Source organism: Anomaloglossus baeobatrachus, chromosome 10, assembly GCF_048569485.1.
Source record: "Anomaloglossus baeobatrachus isolate aAnoBae1 chromosome 10, aAnoBae1.hap1, whole genome shotgun sequence".
NCBI lineage: Eukaryota > Metazoa > Chordata > Amphibia > Anura > Aromobatidae > Anomaloglossus > Anomaloglossus baeobatrachus.
The window spans coordinates 144,349,133-144,373,595 of record NC_134362.1 but is presented as its reverse complement, the minus strand read 5'-3'; the positions used below and the strand labels follow the sequence as shown (position 1 = coordinate 144,373,595).

Genomic DNA, 24,463 nt, shown 5'->3' with positions numbered 1-24,463 from the left:
TCAAAACGAACCTGAAGACCCACCTCTTCCGACAAGCCTACAACCTGCCGTAACCCTCAGTCTGATACAGTGCCACACGACCAGCTCTACCCTTACCTACTGTATCCTCACCTATCCCTTCTAGACAGTGAGCTCTCGCGGGCAGGTTCCTCTCGCCTCCTGTACCTTGTATTGTTTATGATTATTGTACCTGTCCTTACTATGTATTTCCCTATCACATGTAAAGCGCCATGGAATAAATGGCGCTATAATAATAATAATAACAACATATCCGACATATGTGATCCAGGTGAAACCCCAGACGGATCCATTCAGAAATGAAGCAGCAGAGATACTCTGGACTCTGTTCAGCGGTGTGCAACTTTTCAAAGGTACACAAAACTGCTATTTACCACACTTTTGTGCACACCTAAAAAGATTAAACTCCTGTATGGCCTGTGGTCCATCAGTGTCCAAGTGACTCCCTCTGCCTCATTACAGTGAATTTTCTGTTGGGAATTTTGTCCCAATCACGTCTTTCAAATATAAACTTATGTCAAATCTTGGGAAGGGGTTAAGGGCAGAGTTCTCATCATGGGACAATGACTGCAGTCTATGTATACAGTGGATATAACATGTTTACACACTGTTAAAATGCCAGTTTTTTTAGTTATGAAAAAAAAAAATTATACTAGGAATAATCATTTCAGAAATTTTTCCACCTATAATGTCACCCATAGTCTGTACAAATCCATTGAGAAACAAACTGATAATTTTTGGGGGGAAAATTAAAAATAATAAAACATAAATCATATAGTTGTAGAAGTGTGAACATCCTCTTATAATTGGGGATGAGATTGTGTTCAGAATTAACCAGTTACTAGTGATGAGTGAGTACTAAAATGTTCGGTACTCCAATTGAAGAGGTCGGGCTCAATTTGAAAAACAAGTATAATGGAACTCAATGGGAAACTCAAGTATTTTTCTGGAAGATCCAACCGCGTGGGCAGGAAAAAAAAAAAATAAAATTGCTGAAATGGATGGACACAGCATAGGGAATACGACTGGATACATCTGTGACTCCCAGGTCACTACTAGGAACAATGTGGTCACCGTATTACGCCACGTTACAGAGTGACAGTAAAACATACAGAACCGAAGATAAAATGAATTTTACAGGAATAAAAATGTGCAGAAACATGCTTTCCTGTATTATGAATTTTATAGAAGGCAAAATTAAAAAGAGAAGAAACCCCCCCCCCACAACTAAAAATGCCTCCTCCACACCTTAGGGTATGTGCACACGATTAATATTTGTTCAGCTTTCAACGCAGTTGAATTTCCACATAAATCCCGCACCTCCACTCACTTATGTTTTTCATAGCATCTCTTTCTGTGTTTTAATCTCAAAGTTCATTGAAAGACAAGAAGCAGAACGAGCAAGATGAATAAAGTAAAGTAATGTCCCAACCGCCTACATATTATACACTTGCACCTTTAAGTGCCTTTCATGTGGTACTAAAGGGTGTTTAGCATGGTTTAACCTAATAAATAATTTAAAATGAACAACATGGTGCTCCCCCTTTTTTTTTTTTTTTATAAACAGCCAGCTGGGGGCTGGTATTATCAGGCTGGGAAGGTCCATGGTTATTCGGCCCTCCCCAGCCTAAAAATAACAGCCCACAGCCATCTAAGAAGTGGGGCATCACACCTCGGCTCTTCCAAATTGCCCTGGTGTGGTGGTAATTGGAGTAATGGTAGCTTGAATTAATGTCAGTTGTGAATTAACACAGCTAGAACCGACGCCAAGGGTTAGTAATGGAACATCTATCATACACCGCCATTACAAACCCATTAAAGTTAAAAGAAAAAGAAAAAAAAAAAAGAAATTCAAAATACTGTCCCTCGATCACCAACTCATTATTAAAAAAAAAAAAAATAGACCTCATAGCTTCGACACAGTCCATGGCATTCCCATGACCGCCACTGATTCTGTAGTACAACCTATGGAGCCTCGTTCAGAGATCAACACTTCATAGGTCAATCCCGGTCAGGCTGCACTCTGCAATACCTGGCCACTGTGAAGAGCGGTGATGACGTCAGTAATATTACTGACGTCATCACCACTCGTCACAGTTGCCGGGTATTGCAGGGCGCAGCCTGACTGGGGTCAGAGAGCAGGGTGAGACCCAGAATGTCTGACGAGTGGTGATGATACTGTGTTATGGACGTTACCGCTAGCGAGACATTCTTGGTCTTGCGCTGCCCTTCTGTGTGACCCTGCGAGAGAGTGGTGATGTTACTCATGTCATCACTGCTAGTCACAGATTTGAGGGACGTCGTGGGAACGCCATTGACTATACAACAGCCGTGAGGTTTATTTTTGCATAATAAATTGGTGAATGAGAGACTCTCTCTCTTTTAAAGTCATTCAGGTTTTCTATTTTTTGCCATTAGTTAGTAGGGGTTAACATCCGCGCTGCCACTGCTAACACCTACTATCCACTGGCCCAATTGCGCTATTGTCACTACTGCATTTAGGTTTCCATTTGTGGACTACATCACATTTGGTGGACTGCTTCGGATCTCCATGCCTTTTTGATTTTTAATAAATTGGTGTATCAGAGAAAGTGTTGGGGGTTGTTTTTTAAAATAAAACATTTTTGTGTGTGTGCTTTATTATCTTTATACTTCCTGTGTTAGTAATGGAGGTGTCTGATAGTACGCCTCTCCAATAGTAAAGGCAGATCATGATGCCAACTGATACTACACAGCTGACATCAACCCCAACTACCATTACCCCGGTTGCCACTGCACCAGGGCAATCAGGAACAGCCGAGGTGAAGAGCCAAACTTTGAGCATCTAATGTGATGTGCCACGATGGTGATAAAGAGCGAGGCCAAAAGATCTTCTGGCAAATCTGCTACTTTAGCGGTTAGCTTAAGAGCAGCTGAAAAAAGCAACCTGCTGTTGGTGGAGAAGGCTCAACACCATCTGAAAACTCTAGTCATGGTGGTGCCGGCAAGTCCTTTTGATGCGATCTCAAGTGTGAGAATTATTTTTTACATTGACAGCCAATTAATCTTTTGCAGTGTGCAGGCTCTGCAGAAGGAAAATAAGCCATGGATGTCTAGACATGACTAGAGTAAGAACTCTGGTTCTTCATGTGCTGACAGCTCTATATCAGGACATGAAGCAATATAACCTTCACGTTTGCAATATCAACAAGCTAATGTTGTCACCCTCATCTCACACTCATCTTTCTGGTAGCTTGGCCACATCCTCAAGTATTACCAGGTTCCTGCCTTCCTTATGAAGCAGTAGCTTGTTGTGACCTCTCAGATAAAAGACACCCTCAAAATGTCTGCTTTGATCTTTATGAACCTATGTAGCTCTCATGTCCCGCCCCCTCTTTGTGACCTGGACATGAGCTGTGCCTTCAGGCTCCAGAAAATTATGAATTGTCAGTTTCCCCCATATTTCCACCTCTGAGTGTCCCACACGGAAGATATCACCATCATTTTTCCCATCAGGATTATATCTATCCAACGATAGGAAACATAAAAAGGTGCCTATTGTCTTCCTTTGGCTTATTAATTATGGGCTGAAACGCACAGTCCACTATTAAAGAAAAATGTGTGACGTGCGTCCTGCTGTCCTGAGGCCGAAAATATGCCTGCCCTATTTGTGGGAGCTACGCACTCCCCAATATTGTAACTTTTCCCCCAGAACCAGACTGATTGCAAAATGCCTTTGAATCTTGCAGTTGCCCGCCCACTTCACTAGCTGAATTAGTTTTGTCAGCAGCGGGCTGGCTGAGGACAGAGCTGATTCCTTAATTTAAAATGACTTTGTCACATGCTATTTGGTGACCAGATCTTGGTGACGACTTCTTGCTACAGGGCAGGATGTGTGTAAATATGAAAAGTGGCAGCTGACTGGCATGTGTGAATGCCATATTCCTCACAATATTCCTCACAAGGACAAATATACTTTATAAGTAAAAATTAACTTAAAGCAACATTTTGATGACCGATCTGTTAAGTTTGAATTGTGACAGTAATCGGACATAGTAACTAAAGTAATGTTATGTAAAGTACAGACACTGAACAGGAGACGTGAGCATCAACGTAAACACTTTATTACCATATACATATAGATATATATATATTTATTCATATATTGATCAGAGCATCCATTCACTGAAACAAAAGGGAATTGTAAAACATATTCATTGTACACGGAAGAGGAAATCAGACAACAGATTCTTGGAGAGAAAAAAAATCAACTCCTTAACACTGAAACATAGGAGTCTAAAAATGTCACTCTTGAGGTGTCCAGCATAGGAATAAGTGTTGGTAAAATGCCAAATAAGTTATGAGATGAAGGAAAGGAAGTACAAAAATGTTCAAGAAAAAGACTTAAGTCAAACACCAGATGGGCAATGAAACTAAAACTGGATGGAAAAAGAAATCCGGCACTCTCAATATATATGTGCAAAAAATAAATTCTTTATTGATTATGGCTCATTTGTGTGAAAAAACTTTTTCAGTATAATACAGATACAGATGACGTTTCGGTCATAGGAGACCTTCATCAGATATCATCACACTAAATATGAAGAAAAGAAAAAAGGAAGATAAGCTCTATTACACACAATAATTCATCCAGTAAACAAATTATATAAGCAATATTTCATGTGACATATACATCATGGACGTTTCAGTCTATCTGGAGAATATCCTCAGATAAATAATCAGATGTTAATCATATTCTTTTATATATCCCATAGGGAATATATGTGTATGACAACATTATATTACAGCAAAGATCTATACAAGAGACTGGTATCATACAGATAAGGATAGTTAAGGTAATCCCAGTTGTGGTATACAAGTCTGGAAAATAAAGAAAACATTTATAAATATGTATAAGAAATACAGAAAATATACATCTCACCAAGTAATGAAGAGCCAGGGACCATCGGCAGCAATGAGCGCTAATGTGAATCGCGTATATATCGCCTGAGTAGAGCGCTACCATATGCAGAAAAATAGGGCTTTTTAAATGTCCAGGCGTGTAACGTCATTTCCGGAAATGTAAACCGGAAGTGACGTTAATGGTTGGCAATGAGATCGCATCATCAGTGAAGTGGACATGTGTTGCGCTCACTAGACCGGCACTACTCCTTGCTTGGTAAGGAAAGAATTCACGTAGCTCCCGATAGCTAAATCAGGAGTGACGTAAGGTGTTACTGAGCAGAAACAGGAAGCAGGGAGGATCACAGAAGAATATATAAACAACAAGTCTTGTGACCAGGGTTCCTTATGACAATCTAACGACATATCCAGTATATATCACTAGGTAATAAAGGAAGTGGTACAGGAGAATATTTGAAAAAGGGGGATATCCATAGAGTTAGGGATATATAAATAAAATGAATTAGAAAAATTAGAAACCATAGAAAAAAACCTCAGTATTTAAGTAATAAATTTGAAATCTAGGATAAAATTAAATATAAACAATGAATTAAGAAAATTAAAAGATAAAAATAAAATAAAATAAAATAAATTAGTGAAAAAAATAAAAATTAAATGTAATAAATATACAAAAGGAAAAAAAAAATAAAAAGAAAAAAATAAAGAAAAAATAATTTTAAAAACAAAAGAAAAATATTTATTAGGGGGGATTTTTTTTTTATAAAATGGAGTAATCTATGACAATACAGTATTCTTATAAAAAGTGTTGGTAATATTAACGGAAAAATAATTCTATATTATCAAAAATAACAAATATTCCATATTATCAGAAATTATAATAAATACCGAAAGTTGATTGGTGCATTCATCAGATTTAATTGGCTTGTGATACTGACTAAAAAAAGGGGAACAAAACAAAATATTAAAGCACTGATCAATATGTGTACATGATTATATACTGAGCTATAGAAGTATCAATAGCAAGCATATATTTATATATATATATATATATATATATATATATATATATATATATATATAATATAATCTATCTATCTATATATATATATATATATCTATATATATCTATATATATACACATATACATACACACACACACACGCATGTACATGCATACCTAAGTATGCACGCATATATATTATTATAAACATGTCTCTGTAAGGTTACAAACATTCATAAAAGATCTGTCTCTAATCTACCATCAACCCTTTTAAAAACCATAGTGTCCAAAAAATTAAGTTTATTATAATCATACTGTATAGTAAATTGTAGTTCCGGCCAAATACTATTCAAATAATTATGAAAAACCAGAAGGTAGTCCAATGAGCCCGCCCATATGCAAGGGACACAGCCAAGAGGGAAGGCAGGTCTTGCTGGCCAGAAAACCACCAGTAGATGTCTGCCATACACCTAGCAAAACCGGCTGCTGATCAGCTAAATAAACTGCGGAATCTTAGAATTTGATGTCACACTCTCCCCATGGACTGATCAGACAGTAAGGCAGAGGACGTGTCTGCGGGGGGATAGGGGGAGACGAGGTGTCCTGGAAATGTCTCTTTTCTTTTTAGAAGATAGGAATGTAGTTATTAATCTTGGCTCGGTGTCTCTGAACGATGCACTCTGCGATCCATACAATATTCCGGCATTCCTGCTCCTTTAGCTTCACAAAGGCATAAAACACTCCGAAGTGAAACTGATTAAGAAAGGCCAATTTATTCAATTTCACCTGTAAGTAGTAGAAAAAAAGATGGGTTAATAAGGATGCTGAGCCCTGGAGGGAGCCATTCACCCCTTCTGCAATATGTAGTACAAAAAAGAAAAAAAATAGGACACACACCTTTTGAATTCAATTGATATACAGGTACATACATTCACGGCACGGCAGCACACTGACATGGTGCTTCCTCACTACAACAATTTAAACAGATCATGTGAATAGACAAACGATTGTGAAAAATATGACATATAGCAATTTGCATATGGGGGGGCTACATTGGACCCCATGGCTGTAACTTGTGTCTGTAAATAAAAGGTGTCCTGGAAAAGAAAAAAATTGTCTCGTAGTACAATATCCAATAGATCAATACAAAATTTCTTTATCTCAGGATCAAAATTATGATCAGATAACAATTTACATACTGCATTAATGCCCTTTTCGTGCGTAATTGAGTTATATAAATTATATATTGCATATATAATTTATGTTTACTGGATGAATTATTGTGTGTAATAGAGCTTATCTTCCTTTTTTCTTTTCTTCATATTTAGTGTGATGATATCTGATGAAGGTCTCCTATGACCAAAACGTCATCTGTATCTGTATTATACTGAAAAAGTTTTTTCACACAAATGAGCCATAATTAATGAAGAATTTATTTTTTGCACATATCATATTGAGAGTGCCGGATTTCTTTTTCTGATAATTGGGGTTTGGACCCTATCCTGGCACCTCCTAATAGTACAGAGTGCCATACTTCCTGTTCTTTTTAAAACTGGATGGAGCCAGCGCTCAGTAAAGCATGCACCATTGGCCACGATGATCAAATATTGTGCAGGAGTCACGTGTACTAAAGTGTTTCATATTTGATGACTGTACCTGTGCCAACATTATGTACTGAGACTTTAAAGAGCAAGTCTCACTGAGACTATGGGTTTAAAAAGGTAGAAAAGATCTGAAATGTTCTTCTTATAGATTAATTAAATAGAGCAAGAATAATAATTCAAAGTAGAGATGGCATGACTGGATTCTCCTGTCCCGGTCAAGTGGCCATGTCAGTAATCTGTGGTCGTGGGACAGAAGCCCTATGATAGGCTTCTTACCTGATGGCATTCACGGCTCCTCTTGATTAACCGTCCCGAAGCACCATCATTGTTATGGTGTGATGCATGTGATGTCCTGCCAGGACGGCTAATCAAAGATAATCCACGGATACCAGGAGGTCATAGGGCTCCTGCCGGAAGGCCATAGATAGCTCACCCGGCCACTGGAACGGGTCCTGTGAAACTTTACACACCATATCTAATTTGAGCAGAACGTAAGGAGTGTTAAAAGCTTGATATGAGGTCTATGGAGGTCTAATGTAAAGGTCATCCACTGAAGGACCTTGATGCCAAGAGCTGAACGTGGTCCTTGTTCCATAAAACGATCCATGTCTGAGAAGATGTGGAGATACTGAGAGAGGTGTTGTGAGTGTGTGAGCCTCACCAGCACACAACAAATGCAATCACTGTAAGACTATATTCTGAGAATATGTACTTCATAAGATCATGATCCTGTAGGACATCAGAAAAGACTATTACAGGGTTCACGTTCTAGCTGTGTGGCTGATGTAAACCAGTCTCATTCTGATACATCCATACGGATCATATGGAATAAATATGCGCCACTTCTCTATTACTAAGCGCTGGGCTGGAAAAGACCGTAATTAAAAATAGGAGGTCAGTGCTATTTTGTATAAATAATATGGTGACCCCATTGCTCTTCCCTATGTAGGTGTGAACATCTCAATAGAAGGAGCTGTTCAGCACCACCTCAAGATTATTCTATGGCTTTACTTTTACAAAAAAATAATTTTCTATTAACTCACTGGAGCAATCTGGCAGCAATTTCTCGATCTCTGAGGACGTCAAGGTTCTCTACATTTCTCCTGTTCTATAACCAGAGCTCCGTAAGGTCTTCAGCTTGGGCCATGTACAGGACATAAGGGCCTTGTGACAGTTACACAGAGTGACGGATGTGTCCTTTTTGTGCACAGGCAATGCCCCTGTTCCTATGTGCTTCCACAAAGCTTCATTATAATAGAAAAGTCCAAAAATGATGCTGGTAGACAACCAAAATCCCCCACTATATGTAAAGTAACATGTATACCGCCCAGTTCCCCCTTTTAGTAGGTCGGACATTCTTCCTTTGGGATTAATCTACCTTTTTGTTTCATGTTAGGAGAGAAAAAAAATTCTAGGTGTGACTTTTTGTATAGCTGGTGGAGAGCGACATTTTTATTAGTGTAAACATCTAGAATGATACAGTGATAGAAGTACGACATATTACAATACTACACTTAGTCCTATTCTAAAGGACAGCGATTAACATGCTGTGTCACATCTGCGATCAGATCTGTGACCACTTCACATCCCTCCCGTGAGTCTTTATACGCCATTAGGTCACCCCCGGACAAGCTGGACATTCAAAGAGTATTCTAGCCTGGCTCCCATCACTCCAGGGAGATGTATCCGGAAGTAATGTGTTAACAAAAGAGGAGCACAGACACAAATTACTTAAAAAGAGCATCATGAAATGGCCTACTGTTAACCAGATTTTTGTGTTACATAATATTAATATATTTATATTTTATTTTGGCGATTTTTTTTCAGATTGTGACCTTTATAAAAACAAAAACAAAACACTAAAATTAGTAATCTTGCAATATTCATAATAGCCACTGGGATATTATTAGACCAGTTCAGTTTCCAGAAGGCTCTTTATCATCAGAGGAAGGACGACATTGACAGCACAGGACCCACCATCCCAATGGGCGATGTTACAGCTGACCCTGGTCCCCCTGTCTCTACAAGGACCTTTGGACATGCTCAATAAATGCTTCGGTACACAAGATAGGTTCGAAGACTGTTCATTGTGGCTAATGCACGTGTTGTTTCCTGTAACAATAGAAAGTTAATGCTTAAAAAAGCCGCAGTATGTTATTTTTAATCCAATCCAATGTGATATGAAAATAGAAAAAAAACATTGCCAAAAATAAAGATATAATATATTTAACACAACAACCTATTTAAAATAATAGGCCATTTTCAGATGATAAGCTTCGGCTTAAAGGGAACCAATTGCCAGGATTTTTGTATATAAAGCTAAAGCCAGTGCTATACTGGCACTATCAGGCTGATTCTCTACATACCTGTAGTGGTCAGCTCGGATGTTTAGGTTTTGAAATCCAAGAAAGTGAAGTTTATAAATTGAGCAGCTTCTTGAGTGACAGCAGCTGAGGATCAGATAATACATTCATAGTTATCCCCTCCCCCTGTTAGAATTAGCATAAGTATTATACAAAGGACTCACTGTGTCTAGCAGAACCTGTGGTGAGGTCAAACCCATGTGACCTGGTATTCAGCTTTGTTGGTGGAGGCCCCGCCCCTTCTGGTCACATGGGTATGACCTCACCACAGGGGGAGGGGATAACTATGAATATATATATGATCTGCTCCAGTGCAACTGTCACTCAACAAGCAGCTCATTGTACAAACTTCACTTTCTTGGATTTCAAAACCTAAACATCCGAGCTGACCACTACAGGTATGTAGAGAATCAGCCTGATAGTGCTACTACAGCACTGGCTTTATGTTATATCCGAAAATCCTGGTGATTGGTTCTCTTTAAAGGGGGTTTCCAAATAAAAAAAAAACAAAAAAACCCCAAAACATAACCTTTAAACAGTGAGCTATATAACTTATCAATGTGAGTCAGTCAATTATACCGGGTGTCCAAATCCTCTAGTCCCAGCTGCTTCATCTTTTGCTCCCGTGGTCAACAGAAGACCATGTTTCATGTGGCAGCACATGACTACAGCAGTTCGTGAAGGGACTAATTTACAAAGCCAGCCCCCTTCTTGGTCACAACTGGTGCACAAACAGGGAAAGGGGCTGGCTTAGCAACTGAAATCACCCAGCCCCCTTCACATACAGCCTGGAGCATAGGACCTGACGTGAAGTAGCCAGTACCCAGAGACCAGAGCTTGGAGGTGCCTGGGTTAACTGAACTATATTAAAGAATATATTACTTGTTTTGCCCGGACAACCCGCTGAAGAATCACAAGGCCAGTGGTATGCAACAATGTAAATTTAGATCAAAGGAGTCAATTCGGACATTGATACAGCACCCGTAGCATCTTTGAACATTCACTCACAAATACATCTATTCATAAAGAGGATTTAGAAGGGCTAGACTGATCTGTAGATGTCACAGCCAAGAGGGAAGGTAGGTCTTGGTGGCCAGAAAACCACCAGTAGATGTCTGCCATACACCTAGCAAAACCGGCAGCTGATCAGCTAAATAAACTCTGCAGAATCTTAGAATTTGATGTCACACCCTCCCCGTGGACTGATCAGACAGTAAGGCAGAGGTCATGTCTGCGGGTGTATCAGGGGGAGACGAGGTGTCCTGGAAATGTCTCTTTTCTTTTTAGAAGATAGGAATGTAGTTATCAATCTTGGCTCGGTGTCTCTGGGCGATGCACTCTGCGATCCACACAATATTCCGGCATTCCTGCTCCTTTAGCTTCACAAAGGCATAAAACACTCCAAAGTGAAACTGGTTTAGAAAAGCCAATTTATTCAATTTCACCTGTAAGTAGTAGAAAAAAAGATGGGTTAATAAGGATGCTGAGCCCTGGAGGGAGCCATTCACCCCTTCTGCAATATGTAGTACAAAAAAGAAAAAAAAAAAAATAGGACACACACACACACACCTTTTGTATTCAATTGATGTACAGGTACATACATTCACGGCACGGCAGCACACTGACATAGTGCTTCCTCACTACAACAATGCCAAACATGTGGACATTAACTGTGGTTTAGACACACTGTGGTGCTCCGAGTATCGTATGGGTATTTGGATTTGGGAGCGCAGAATTCGCTGGATTTCTTTTTTAGAGAGGGGGGACCCATAGAGCTTTTCCAGAGCTTTTGTGCTGCCTTATATTTCCGTTAACAGATGATGGACCTGAGTGGGGACTTGTGTTTTTGTGGGTTGAGTTGAATGCTATTTGGTGGCGATTTTGGTACAGAACATTTTGGATCAGTTCACATTTATCCTGTGCTCTATGGTGAGCGCTTACATTGAGGTTATAGTTACATATTCATATAAACAGAATTAATTGTCTTTCCTCCTCCTCGCTCAACCCTCCTCCTGACATATCCATCAATGTCAATGGCTGCTCACTATCCCCAGTACCACGTGCTCGCTGCCTTGGAGTAACCCTCGACTCTGCTCTATCAAGCCACACATTCAAGCCCTCTTCACCTCCTGCCACCTCCAACTCAAAAATATTTCCAGGATCCGTACATTCCTTTCCCAAGAAGCTGCAAAAACCCTAGTACATGCCCTTATTATCTCCCGCCTGGATTAATGCAACCTCCTGCTCTGTGGCCTCCCTTCTAACAGTCTCGCATCCCTACAATCTATTCTAAACTCTGCTGCCCGACTAATCCACCTGTCCCCCCGCTACTCCCCGACCTCTCCTCTCTGCCAATCCCTTCACTGGCTTCCCATTGCCCAACGACTCCAGTTCAAAACCTTAACCATGACCTACAAAGCCATCTACAACCTGTCTCCTCCCTACATCTGTGACCTAGTCTCCCAGTACTTACCTGCACGTAACCTACGATCCTCACAAGATCTCCTTCTTTACTCCCCTCTCATCTCCTCTTCCCACCATCGCATAAAAGATTTCTCTCGTGCCTCCCCCATACTCTGGCATGCTCTGCCACAACAGATCAGACTCTTGCCTACCTTGACAAGCTTCAAAACGAACCTGAAGACCCACCTCTTCCGACAAGCCTACAACCTGCCGTAACCCTCAGTCTGATACAGTGCCACACGACCAGCTCTACCCTTACCTACTGTATCCTCACCTATCCCTTCTAGACAGTGAGCTCTCGCGGGCAGGTTCCTCTCGCCTCCTGTACCTTGTATTGTTTATGATTATTGTACCTGTCCTTACTATGTATTTCCCTATCACATGTAAAGCGCCATGGAATAAATGGCGCTATAATAATAATAATAACAACATATCCGACATATGTGATCCAGGTGAAACCCCAGACGGATCCATTCAGAAATGAAGCAGCAGAGATACTCTGGACTCTGTTCAGCGGTGTGCAACTTTTCAAAGGTACACAAAACTGCTATTTACCACACTTTTGTGCACACCTAAAAAGATTAAACTCCTGTATGGCCTGTGGTCCATCAGTGTCCAAGTGACTCCCTCTGCCTCATTACAGTGAATTTTCTGTTGGGAATTTTGTCCCAATCACGTCTTTCAAATATAAACTTATGTCAAATCTTGGGAAGGGGTTAAGGGCAGAGTTCTCATCATGGGACAATGACTGCAGTCTATGTATACAGTGGATATAACATGTTTACACACTGTTAAAATGCCAGTTTTTTTAGTTATGAAAAAAAAAAATTATACTAGGAATAATCATTTCAGAAATTTTTCCACCTATAATGTCACCCATAGTCTGTACAAATCCATTGAGAAACAAACTGATAATTTTTGGGGGGAAAATTAAAAATAATAAAACATAAATCATATAGTTGTAGAAGTGTGAACATCCTCTTATAATTGGGGATGAGATTGTGTTCAGAATTAACCAGTTACTAGTGATGAGTGAGTACTAAAATGTTCGGTACTCCAATTGAAGAGGTCGGGCTCAATTTGAAAAACAAGTATAATGGAACTCAATGGGAAACTCAAGTATTTTTCTGGAAGATCCAACCGCGTGGGCAGGAAAAAAAAAAAATAAAATTGCTGAAATGGATGGACACAGCATAGGGAATACGACTGGATACATCTGTGACTCCCAGGTCACTACTAGGAACAATGTGGTCACCGTATTACGCCACGTTACAGAGTGACAGTAAAACATACAGAACCGAAGATAAAATGAATTTTACAGGAATAAAAATGTGCAGAAACATGCTTTCCTGTATTATGAATTTTATAGAAGGCAAAATTAAAAAGAGAAGAAACCCCCCCCCCACAACTAAAAATGCCTCCTCCACACCTTAGGGTATGTGCACACGATTAATATTTGTTCAGCTTTCAACGCAGTTGAATTTCCACATAAATCCCGCACCTCCACTCACTTATGTTTTTCATAGCATCTCTTTCTGTGTTTTAATCTCAAAGTTCATTGAAAGACAAGAAGCAGAACGAGCAAGATGAATAAAGTAAAGTAATGTCCCAACCGCCTACATATTATACACTTGCACCTTTAAGTGCCTTTCATGTGGTACTAAAGGGTGTTTAGCATGGTTTAACCTAATAAATAATTTAAAATGAACAACATGGTGCTCCCCCTTTTTTTTTTTTTTTATAAACAGCCAGCTGGGGGCTGGTATTATCAGGCTGGGAAGGTCCATGGTTATTCGGCCCTCCCCAGCCTAAAAATAACAGCCCACAGCCATCTAAGAAGTGGGGCATCACACCTCGGCTCTTCCAAATTGCCCTGGTGTGGTGGTAATTGGAGTAATGGTAGCTTGAATTAATGTCAGTTGTGAATTAACACAGCTAGAACCGACGCCAAGGGTTAGTAATGGAACATCTATCATACACCGCCATTACAAACCCATTAAAGTTAAAAGAAAAAGAAAAAAAAAAAAGAAATTCAAAATACTGTCCCTCGATCACCAACTCATTATTAAAAAAAAAAAAAATAGACCTCATAGCTTCGACACAGTCCATGGCATTCCCATGACCGCCACTGATTCTGTAGTACAACCTATGGAGCCTCGTTCAGAGATCAACACTTCATAGGTCAATCCCGGTCAGGCTGCACTCTGCAATACCTGGCCACTGTGAAGAGCGGTGATGACGTCAGTAATATTACTGACGTCATCACCACTCGTCACAGTTGCCGGGTATTGCAGGGCGCAGCCTGACTGGGGTCAGAGAGCAGGGTGAGACCCAGAATGTCTGACGAGTGGTGATGATACTGTGTTATGGACGTTACCGCTAGCGAGACATTCTTGGTCTTGCGCTGCCCTTCTGTGTGACCCTGCGAGAGAGTGGTGATGTTACTCATGTCATCACTGCTAGTCACAGATTTGAGGGACGTCGTGGGAACGCCATTGACTATACAACAGCCGTGAGGTTTATTTTTGCATAATAAATTGGTGAATGAGAGACTCTCTCTCTTTTAAAGTCATTCAGGTTTTCTATTTTTTGCCATTAGTTAGTAGGGGTTAACATCCGCGCTGCCACTGCTAACACCTACTATCCACTGGCCCAATTGCGCTATTGTCACTACTGCATTTAGGTTTCCATTTGTGGACTACATCACATTTGGTGGACTGCTTCGGATCTCCATGCCTTTTTGATTTTTAATAAATTGGTGTATCAGAGAAAGTGTTGGGGGTTGTTTTTTAAAATAAAACATTTTTGTGTGTGTGCTTTATTATCTTTATACTTCCTGTGTTAGTAATGGAGGTGTCTGATAGTACGCCTCTCCAATAGTAAAGGCAGATCATGATGCCAACTGATACTACACAGCTGACATCAACCCCAACTACCATTACCCCGGTTGCCACTGCACCAGGGCAATCAGGAACAGCCGAGGTGAAGAGCCAAACTTTGAGCATCTAATGTGATGTGCCACGATGGTGATAAAGAGCGAGGCCAAAAGATCTTCTGGCAAATCTGCTACTTTAGCGGTTAGCTTAAGAGCAGCTGAAAAAAGCAACCTGCTGTTGGTGGAGAAGGCTCAACACCATCTGAAAACTCTAGTCATGGTGGTGCCGGCAAGTCCTTTTGATGCGATCTCAAGTGTGAGAATTATTTTTTACATTGACAGCCAATTAATCTTTTGCAGTGTGCAGGCTCTGCAGAAGGAAAATAAGCCATGGATGTCTAGACATGACTAGAGTAAGAACTCTGGTTCTTCATGTGCTGACAGCTCTATATCAGGACATGAAGCAATATAACCTTCACGTTTGCAATATCAACAAGCTAATGTTGTCACCCTCATCTCACACTCATCTTTCTGGTAGCTTGGCCACATCCTCAAGTATTACCAGGTTCCTGCCTTCCTTATGAAGCAGTAGCTTGTTGTGACCTCTCAGATAAAAGACACCCTCAAAATGTCTGCTTTGATCTTTATGAACCTATGTAGCTCTCATGTCCCGCCCCCTCTTTGTGACCTGGACATGAGCTGTGCCTTCAGGCTCCAGAAAATTATGAATTGTCAGTTTCCCCCATATTTCCACCTCTGAGTGTCCCACACGGAAGATATCACCATCATTTTTCCCATCAGGATTATATCTATCCAACGATAGGAAACATAAAAAGGTGCCTATTGTCTTCCTTTGGCTTATTAATTATGGGCTGAAACGCACAGTCCACTATTAAAGAAAAATGTGTGACGTGCGTCCTGCTGTCCTGAGGCCGAAAATATGCCTGCCCTATTTGTGGGAGCTACGCACTCCCCAATATTGTAACTTTTCCCCCAGAACCAGACTGATTGCAAAATGCCTTTGAATCTTGCAGTTGCCCGCCCACTTCACTAGCTGAATTAGTTTTGTCAGCAGCGGGCTGGCTGAGGACAGAGCTGATTCCTTAATTTAAAATGACTTTGTCACATGCTATTTGGTGACCAGATCTTGGTGACGACTTCTTGCTACAGGGCAGGATGTGTGTAAATATGAAAAGTGGCAGCTGACTGGCATGTGTGAATGCCATATTCCTCACAATATTCCTCACAAGGACAAATATACTTTATAAGTAAAAATTAACTTAAAGCAACATTTTGATGACCGATCTGTTAAGTTTGAATTGTGACAGTAATCGGACATAGTAACTAAAGTAATGTTATGTAAAGTACAGACACTGAACAGGAGACGTGAGCATCAACGTAAACACTTTATTACCATATACATATAGATATATATATATTTATTCATATATTGATCAGAGCATCCATTCACTGAAACAAAAGGGAATTGTAAAACATATTCATTGTACACGGAAGAGGAAATCAGACAACAGATTCTTGGAGAGAAAAAAAATCAACTCCTTAACACTGAAACATAGGAGTCTAAAAATGTCACTCTTGAGGTGTCCAGCATAGGAATAAGTGTTGGTAAAATGCCAAATAAGTTATGAGATGAAGGAAAGGAAGTACAAAAATGTTCAAGAAAAAGACTTAAGTCAAACACCAGATGGGCAATGAAACTAAAACTGGATGGAAAAAGAAATCCGGCACTCTCAATATATATGTGCAAAAAATAAATTCTTTATTGATTATGGCTCATTTGTGTGAAAAAACTTTTTCAGTATAATACAGATACAGATGACGTTTCGGTCATAGGAGACCTTCATCAGATATCATCACACTAAATATGAAGAAAAGAAAAAAGGAAGATAAGCTCTATTACACACAATAATTCATCCAGTAAACAAATTATATAAGCAATATTTCATGTGACATATACATCATGGACGTTTCAGTCTATCTGGAGAATATCCTCAGATAAATAATCAGATGTTAATCATATTCTTTTATATATCCCATAGGGAATATATGTGTATGACAACATTATATTACAGCAAAGATCTATACAAGAGACTGGTATCATACAGATAAGGATAGTTAAGGTAATCCCAGTTGTGGTATACAAGTCTGGAAAATAAAGAAAACATTTATAAATATGTATAAGAAATACAGAAAATATACATCTCACCAAGTAATGAAGAGCCAGGGACCATCGGCAGCAATGAGCGCTAATGTGAATCGCGTATATATCGCCTGAGTAGAGCGCTACCATATGCAGAAAAATAGGGCTTTTTAAATGTCCAGGCGTGTAACGTCATTTCCGGAAATGTAAACCGGAAGTGACGTTAATGGTTGGCAATGAGATCGCATCATCAGTGAAGTGGACATGTGTTGCGCTCACTAGACCGGCACTACTCCTTGCTTGGTAAGGAAAGAATTCACGTAGCTCCCGATAGCTAAATCAGGAGTGACGTAAGGTGTTACTGAGCAGAAACAGGAAGCAGGGAGGATCACAGAAGAATATATAAACAACAAGTCTTGTGACCAGGGTTCCTTATGACAATCTAACGACATATCCAGTATATATCACTAGGTAATAAAGGAAGTGGTACAGGAGAATATTTGAAAAAGGGGGATATCCATAGAGTTAGGGATATATAAATAAAATGAATTAGAAAAATTAGAAACCATAGAAAAAAACCTCAGTATTTAAGTAATAAATTTGAAATCTAGGATAAAATTAAATATAAACAATGAATTAAGAAAATTAAAAGATAAAAATAAAATAAAATAAAATAAATTAGTGAAAAAAATAAAAATTAAATGTAATAAATATACAAAAGGAAAAAAAAAATAAAAAGAAAAAAATAAAGAAAAAATAATTTTAAAAACAAAAGAAAAATATTTATTAGGGGGGATTTTTTTTTTATAAAATGGAGTAATCTATGACAATACAGTATTCTTATAAAAAGTGTTGGTAATATTAACGGAAAAATAATTCTATATTATCAAAAATAACAAATATTCCATATTATCAGAAATTATAATAAATACCGAAAGTTGATTGGTGCATTCATCAGATTTAATTGGCTTGTGATACTGACTAAAAAAAGGGGAACAAAACAAAATATTAAAGCACTGATCAATATGTGTACATGATTATATACTGAGCTATAGAAGTATCAATAGCAAGCATATATTTATATATATATATATATATATATATATATATATATATATATATATATATATAATATAATCTATCTATCTATATATATATATATATATCTATATATATCTATATATATACACATATACATACACACACACACACGCATGTACATGCATACCTAAGTATGCACGCATATATATTATTATAAACATGTCTCTGTAAGGTTACAAACATTCATAAAAGATCTGTCTCTAATCTACCATCAACCCTTTTAAAAACCATAGTGTCCAAAAAATTAAGTTTATTATAATCATACTGTATAGTAAATTGTAGTTCCGGCCAAATACTATTCAAATAATTATGAAAAACCAGAAGGTAGTCCAATGAGCCCGCCCATATGCAAGGGACACAGCCAAGAGGGAAGGCAGGTCTTGCTGGCCAGAAAACCACCAGTAGATGTCTGCCATACACCTAGCAAAACCGGCTGCTGATCAGCTAAATAAACTGCGGAATCTTAGAATTTGATGTCACACTCTCCCCATGGACTGATCAGACAGTAAGGCAGAGGACGTGTCTGCGGGGGGATAGGGGGAGACGAGGTGTCCTGGAAATGTCTCTTTTCTTTTTAGAAGATAGGAATGTAGTTATTAATCTTGGCTCGGTGTCTCTGAACGATGCACTCTGCGATCCATACAATATTCCGGCATTCCTGCTCCTTTAGCTTCACAAAGGCATAAAACACTCCGAAGTGAAACTGATTAAGAAAGGCCAATTTATTCAATTTCACCTGTAAGTAGTAGAAAAAAAGATGGGTTAATAAGGATGCTGAGCCCTGGAGGGAGCCATTCACCCCTTCTGCAATATGTAGTACAAAAAAGAAAAAAAATAGGACACACACCTTTTGAATTCAATTGATATACAGGTACATACATTCACGGCACGGCAGCACACTGACATGGTGCTTCCTCACTACAACAATTTAAACAGATCATGTGAATAGACAAACGATTGTGAAAAATATGACATATAGCAATTTGCATATGGGGGGGCTACATTGGACCCCATGGCTGTAACTTGTGTCTGTAAATAAAAGGTGTCCTGGAAAAGAAAAAAATTGTCTCGTAGTACAATATCCAATAGATCAATACAAAATTTCTTTATCTCAGGATCAAAATTATGATCAGATAACAATTTACATACTGCATTAATGCCCTTTTCGTGCGTAATTGAGTTATATAAATTATATATTGCATATATAATTTATGTTTACTGGATGAATTATTGTGTGTAATAGAGCTTATCTTCCTTTTTTCTTTTCTTCATATTTAGTGTGATGATATCTGATGAAGGTCTCCTATGACCAAAACGTCATCTGTATCTGTATTATACTGAAAAAGTTTTTTCACACAAATGAGCCATAATTAATGAAGAATTTATTTTTTGCACATATCATATTGAGAGTGCCGGATTTCTTTTTCTGATAATTGGGGTTTGGACCCTATCCTGGCACCTCCTAATAGTACAGAGTGCCATACTTCCTGTTCTTTTTAAAACTGGATGGAGCCAGCGCTCAGTAAAGCATGCACCATTGGCCACGATGATCAAATATTGTGCAGGAGTCACGTGTACTAAAGTGTTTCATATTTGATGACTGTACCTGTGCCAACATTATGTACTGAGACTTTAAAGAGCAAGTCTCACTGAGACTATGGGTTTAAAAAGGTAGAAAAGATCTGAAATGTTCTTCTTATAGATTAATTAAATAGAGCAAGAATAATAATTCAAAGTAGAGATGGCATGACTGGATTCTCCTGTCCCGGTCAAGTGGCCATGTCAGTAATCTGTGGTCGTGGGACAGAAGCCCTATGATAGGCTTCTTACCTGATGGCATTCACGGCTCCTCTTGATTAACCGTCCCGAAGCACCATCATTGTTATGGTGTGATGCATGTGATGTCCTGCCAGGACGGCTAATCAAAGATAATCCACGGATACCAGGAGGTCATAGGGCTCCTGCCGGAAGGCCATAGATAGCTCACCCGGCCACTGGAACGGGTCCTGTGAAACTTTACACACCATATCTAATTTGAGCAGAACGTAAGGAGTGTTAAAAGCTTGATATGAGGTCTATGGAGGTCTAATGTAAAGGTCATCCACTGAAGGACCTTGATGCCAAGAGCTGAACGTGGTCCTTGTTCCATAAAACGATCCATGTCTGAGAAGATGTGGAGATACTGAGAGAGGTGTTGTGAGTGTGTGAGCCTCACCAGCACACAACAAATGCAATCACTGTAAGACTATATTCTGAGAATATGTACTTCATAAGATCATGATCCTGTAGGACATCAGAAAAGACTATTACAGGGTTCACGTTCTAGCTGTGTGGCTGATGTAAACCAGTCTCATTCTGATACATCCATACGGATCATATGGAATAAATATGCGCCACTTCTCTATTACTAAGCGCTGGGCTGGAAAAGACCGTAATTAAAAATAGGAGGTCAGTGCTATTTTGTATAAATAATATGGTGACCCCATTGCTCTTCCCTATGTAGGTGTGAACATCTCAATAGAAGGAGCTGTTCAGCACCACCTCAAGATTATTCTATGGCTTTACTTTTACAAAAAAATAATTTTCTATTAACTCACTGGAGCAATCTGGCAGCAATTTCTCGATCTCTGAGGACGTCAAGGTTCTCTACATTTCTCCTGTTCTATAACCAGAGCTCCGTAAGGTCTTCAGCTTGGGCCATGTACAGGACATAAGGGCCTTGTGACAGTTACACAGAGTGACGGATGTGTCCTTTTTGTGCACAGGCAATGCCCCTGTTCCTATGTGCTTCCACAAAGCTTCATTATAATAGAAAAGTCCAAAAATGATGCTGGTAGACAACCAAAATCCCCCACTATATGTAAAGTAACATGTATACCGCCCAGTTCCCCCTTTTAGTAGGTCGGACATTCTTCCTTTGGGATTAATCTACCTTTTTGTTTCATGTTAGGAGAGAAAAAAAATTCTAGGTGTGACTTTTTGTATAGCTGGTGGAGAGCGACATTTTTATTAGTGTAAACATCTAGAATGATACAGTGATAGAAGTACGACATATTACAATACTACACTTAGTCCTATTCTAAAGGACAGCGATTAACATGCTGTGTCACATCTGCGATCAGATCTGTGACCACTTCACATCCCTCCCGTGAGTCTTTATACGCCATTAGGTCACCCCCGGACAAGCTGGACATTCAAAGAGTATTCTAGCCTGGCTCCCATCACTCCAGGGAGATGTATCCGGAAGTAATGTGTTAACAAAAGAGGAGCACAGACACAAATTACTTAAAAAGAGCATCATGAAATGGCCTACTGTTAACCAGATTTTTGTGTTACATAATATTAATATATTTATATTTTATTTTGGCGATTTTTTTTCAGATTGTGACCTTTATAAAAACAAAAACAAAACACTAAAATTAGTAATCTTGCAATATTCATAATAGCCACTGGGATATTATTAGACCAGTTCAGTTTCCAGAAGGCTCTTTATCATCAGAGGAAGGACGACATTGACAGCACAGGACCCACCATCCCAATGGGCGATGTTACAGCTGACCCTGGTCCCCCTGTCTCTACAAGGACCTTTGGACATGCTCAATAAATGCTTCGGTACACAAGATAGGTTCGAAGACTGTTCATTGTGGCTAATGCACGTGTTGTTTCCTGTAACAATAGAAAGTTAATGCTTAAAAAAGCCGCAGTATGTTATTTTTAATCCAATCCAATGTGATATGAAAATAGAAAAAAAACATTGCCAAAAATAAAGATATAATATATTTAACACAACAACCTATTTAAAATAATAGGCCATTTTCAGATGATAAGCTTCGGCTTAAAGGGAACCAATTGCCAGGATTTTTGTATATAAAGCTAAAGCCAGTGCTATACTGGCACTATCAGGCTGATTCTCTACATACCTGTAGTGGTCAGCTCGGATGTTTAGGTTTTGAAATCCAAGAAAGTGAAGTTTATAAATTGAGCAGCTTCTTGAGTGACAGCAGCTGAGGATCAGATAATACATTCATAGTTATCCCCTCCCCCTGTTAGAATTAGCATAAGTATTATACAAAGGACTCACTGTGTCTAGCAGAACCTGTGGTGAGGTCAAACCCATGTGACCTGGTATTCAGCTTTGTTGGTGGAGGCCCCGCCCCTTCTGGTCACATGGGTATGACCTCACCACAGGGGGAGGGGATAACTATGAATATATATATGATCTGCTCCAGTGCAACTGTCACTCAACAAGCAGCTCATTGTACAAACTTCACTTTCTTGGATTTCAAAACCTAAACATCCGAGCTGACCACTACAGGTATGTAGAGAATCAGCCTGATAGTGCTACTACAGCACTGGCTTTATGTTATATCCGAAAATCCTGGTGATTGGTTCTCTTTAAAGGGGGTTTCCAAATAAAAAAAAAACAAAAAAACCCCAAAACATAACCTTTAAACAGTGAGCTATATAACTTATCAATGTGAGTCAGTCAATTATACCGGGTGTCCAAATCCTCTAGTCCCAGCTGCTTCATCTTTTGCTCCCGTGGTCAACAGAAGACCATGTTTCATGTGGCAGCACATGACTACAGCAGTTCGTGAAGGGACTAATTTACAAAGCCAGCCCCCTTCTTGGTCACAACTGGTGCACAAACAGGGAAAGGGGCTGGCTTAGCAACTGAAATCACCCAGCCCCCTTCACATACAGCCTGGAGCATAGGACCTGACGTGAAGTAGCCAGTACCCAGAGACCAGAGCTTGGAGGTGCCTGGGTTAACTGAACTATATTAAAGAATATATTACTTGTTTTGCCCGGACAACCCGCTGAAGAATCACAAGGCCAGTGGTATGCAACAATGTAAATTTAGATCAAAGGAGTCAATTCGGACATTGATACAGCACCCGTAGCATCTTTGAACATTCACTCACAAATACATCTATTCATAAAGAGGATCTAGAAGGGCTAGACTGATCTGTAGATGTCACAGCCAAGAGGGAAGGTAGGTCTTGGTGGCCAGAAAACCACCAGTAGATGTCTGCCATACACCTAGCAAAACCGGCTGCTGATCAGCTAAATAAACTCTGCAGAATCTTAGAATTTGATGTCACACCCTCCCCGTGGACTGATCAGACAGTAAGGCAGAGGTCATGTCTGCGGGTGTATCAGGGGGAGACGAGGTGTCCTGGAAATGTCTCTTTTCTTTTTAGAAGATAGGAATGTAGTTATCAATCTTGGCTCGGTGTCTCTGGGCGATGCACTCTGCGATCCACACAATATTCCGGCATTCCTGCTCCTTTAGCTTCACAAAGGCATAAAACACTCCAAAGTGAAACTGGTTTAGAAAAGCCAATTTATTCAATTTCACCTGTAAGTAGTAGAAAAAAAGATGGGTTAATAAGGATGCTGAGCCCTGGAGGGAGCCATTCACCCCTTCTGCAATATGTAGTACAAAAAAGAAAAAAAAAAAAATAGGACACACACACACACCTTTTGTATTCAATTGATGTACAGGTACATACATTCACGGCACGGCAGCACACTGACATAGTGCTTCCTCACTACAACAATGCCAAACATGTGGACATTAACTGTGGTTTAGACACACTGTGGTGCTCCGAGTATCGTATGGGTATTTGGATTTGGGAGCGCAGAATTCGCTGGATTTCTTTTTTAGAGAGGGGGGACCCATAGAGCTTTTCCAGAGCTTTTGTGCTGCCTTATATTTCCGTTAACAGATGATGGACCTGAGTGGGGACTTGTGTTTTTGTGGGTTGAGTTGAATGCTATTTGGTGGCGATTTTGGTACAGAACATTTTGGATCAGTTCACATTTATCCTGTGCTCTATGGTGAGCGCTTACATTGAGGTTATAGTTACATATTCATATAAACAGAATTAATTGTCTTTCCTCCTCCTCGCTCAACCCTCCTCCTGACATATCCATCAATGTCAATGGCTGCTCACTATCCCCAGTACCACG

The 24,463-nt window shown here is 39.5% G+C and overlaps 1 protein-coding gene across 2 annotated transcripts in view; it reads right to left on the bottom strand.

Moving 5' to 3' along the window:
• Positions 1–16,616: 16,616 nt before the first annotated feature.
• ATP6V0D1 (ATPase H+ transporting V0 subunit d1) overlaps positions 16,617–24,463 on the bottom strand; it is a 153,107-nt gene continuing 145,260 nt past the window's right edge. Inside the window, exon 8 of one of the 2 annotated variants that reach the window (XM_075325710.1) lies at positions 16,617–19,223. In XM_075325710.1, coding sequence (XP_075181825.1) covers positions 19,062–19,223 — 162 coding nt within the window. In that variant the 3' untranslated portion in view covers positions 16,617–19,061. Of the gene's footprint in view, positions 19,224–22,836; positions 23,850–24,463 lie in introns of those variants that run through there. The other variant, XM_075325708.1, reaches the window with a different exon arrangement.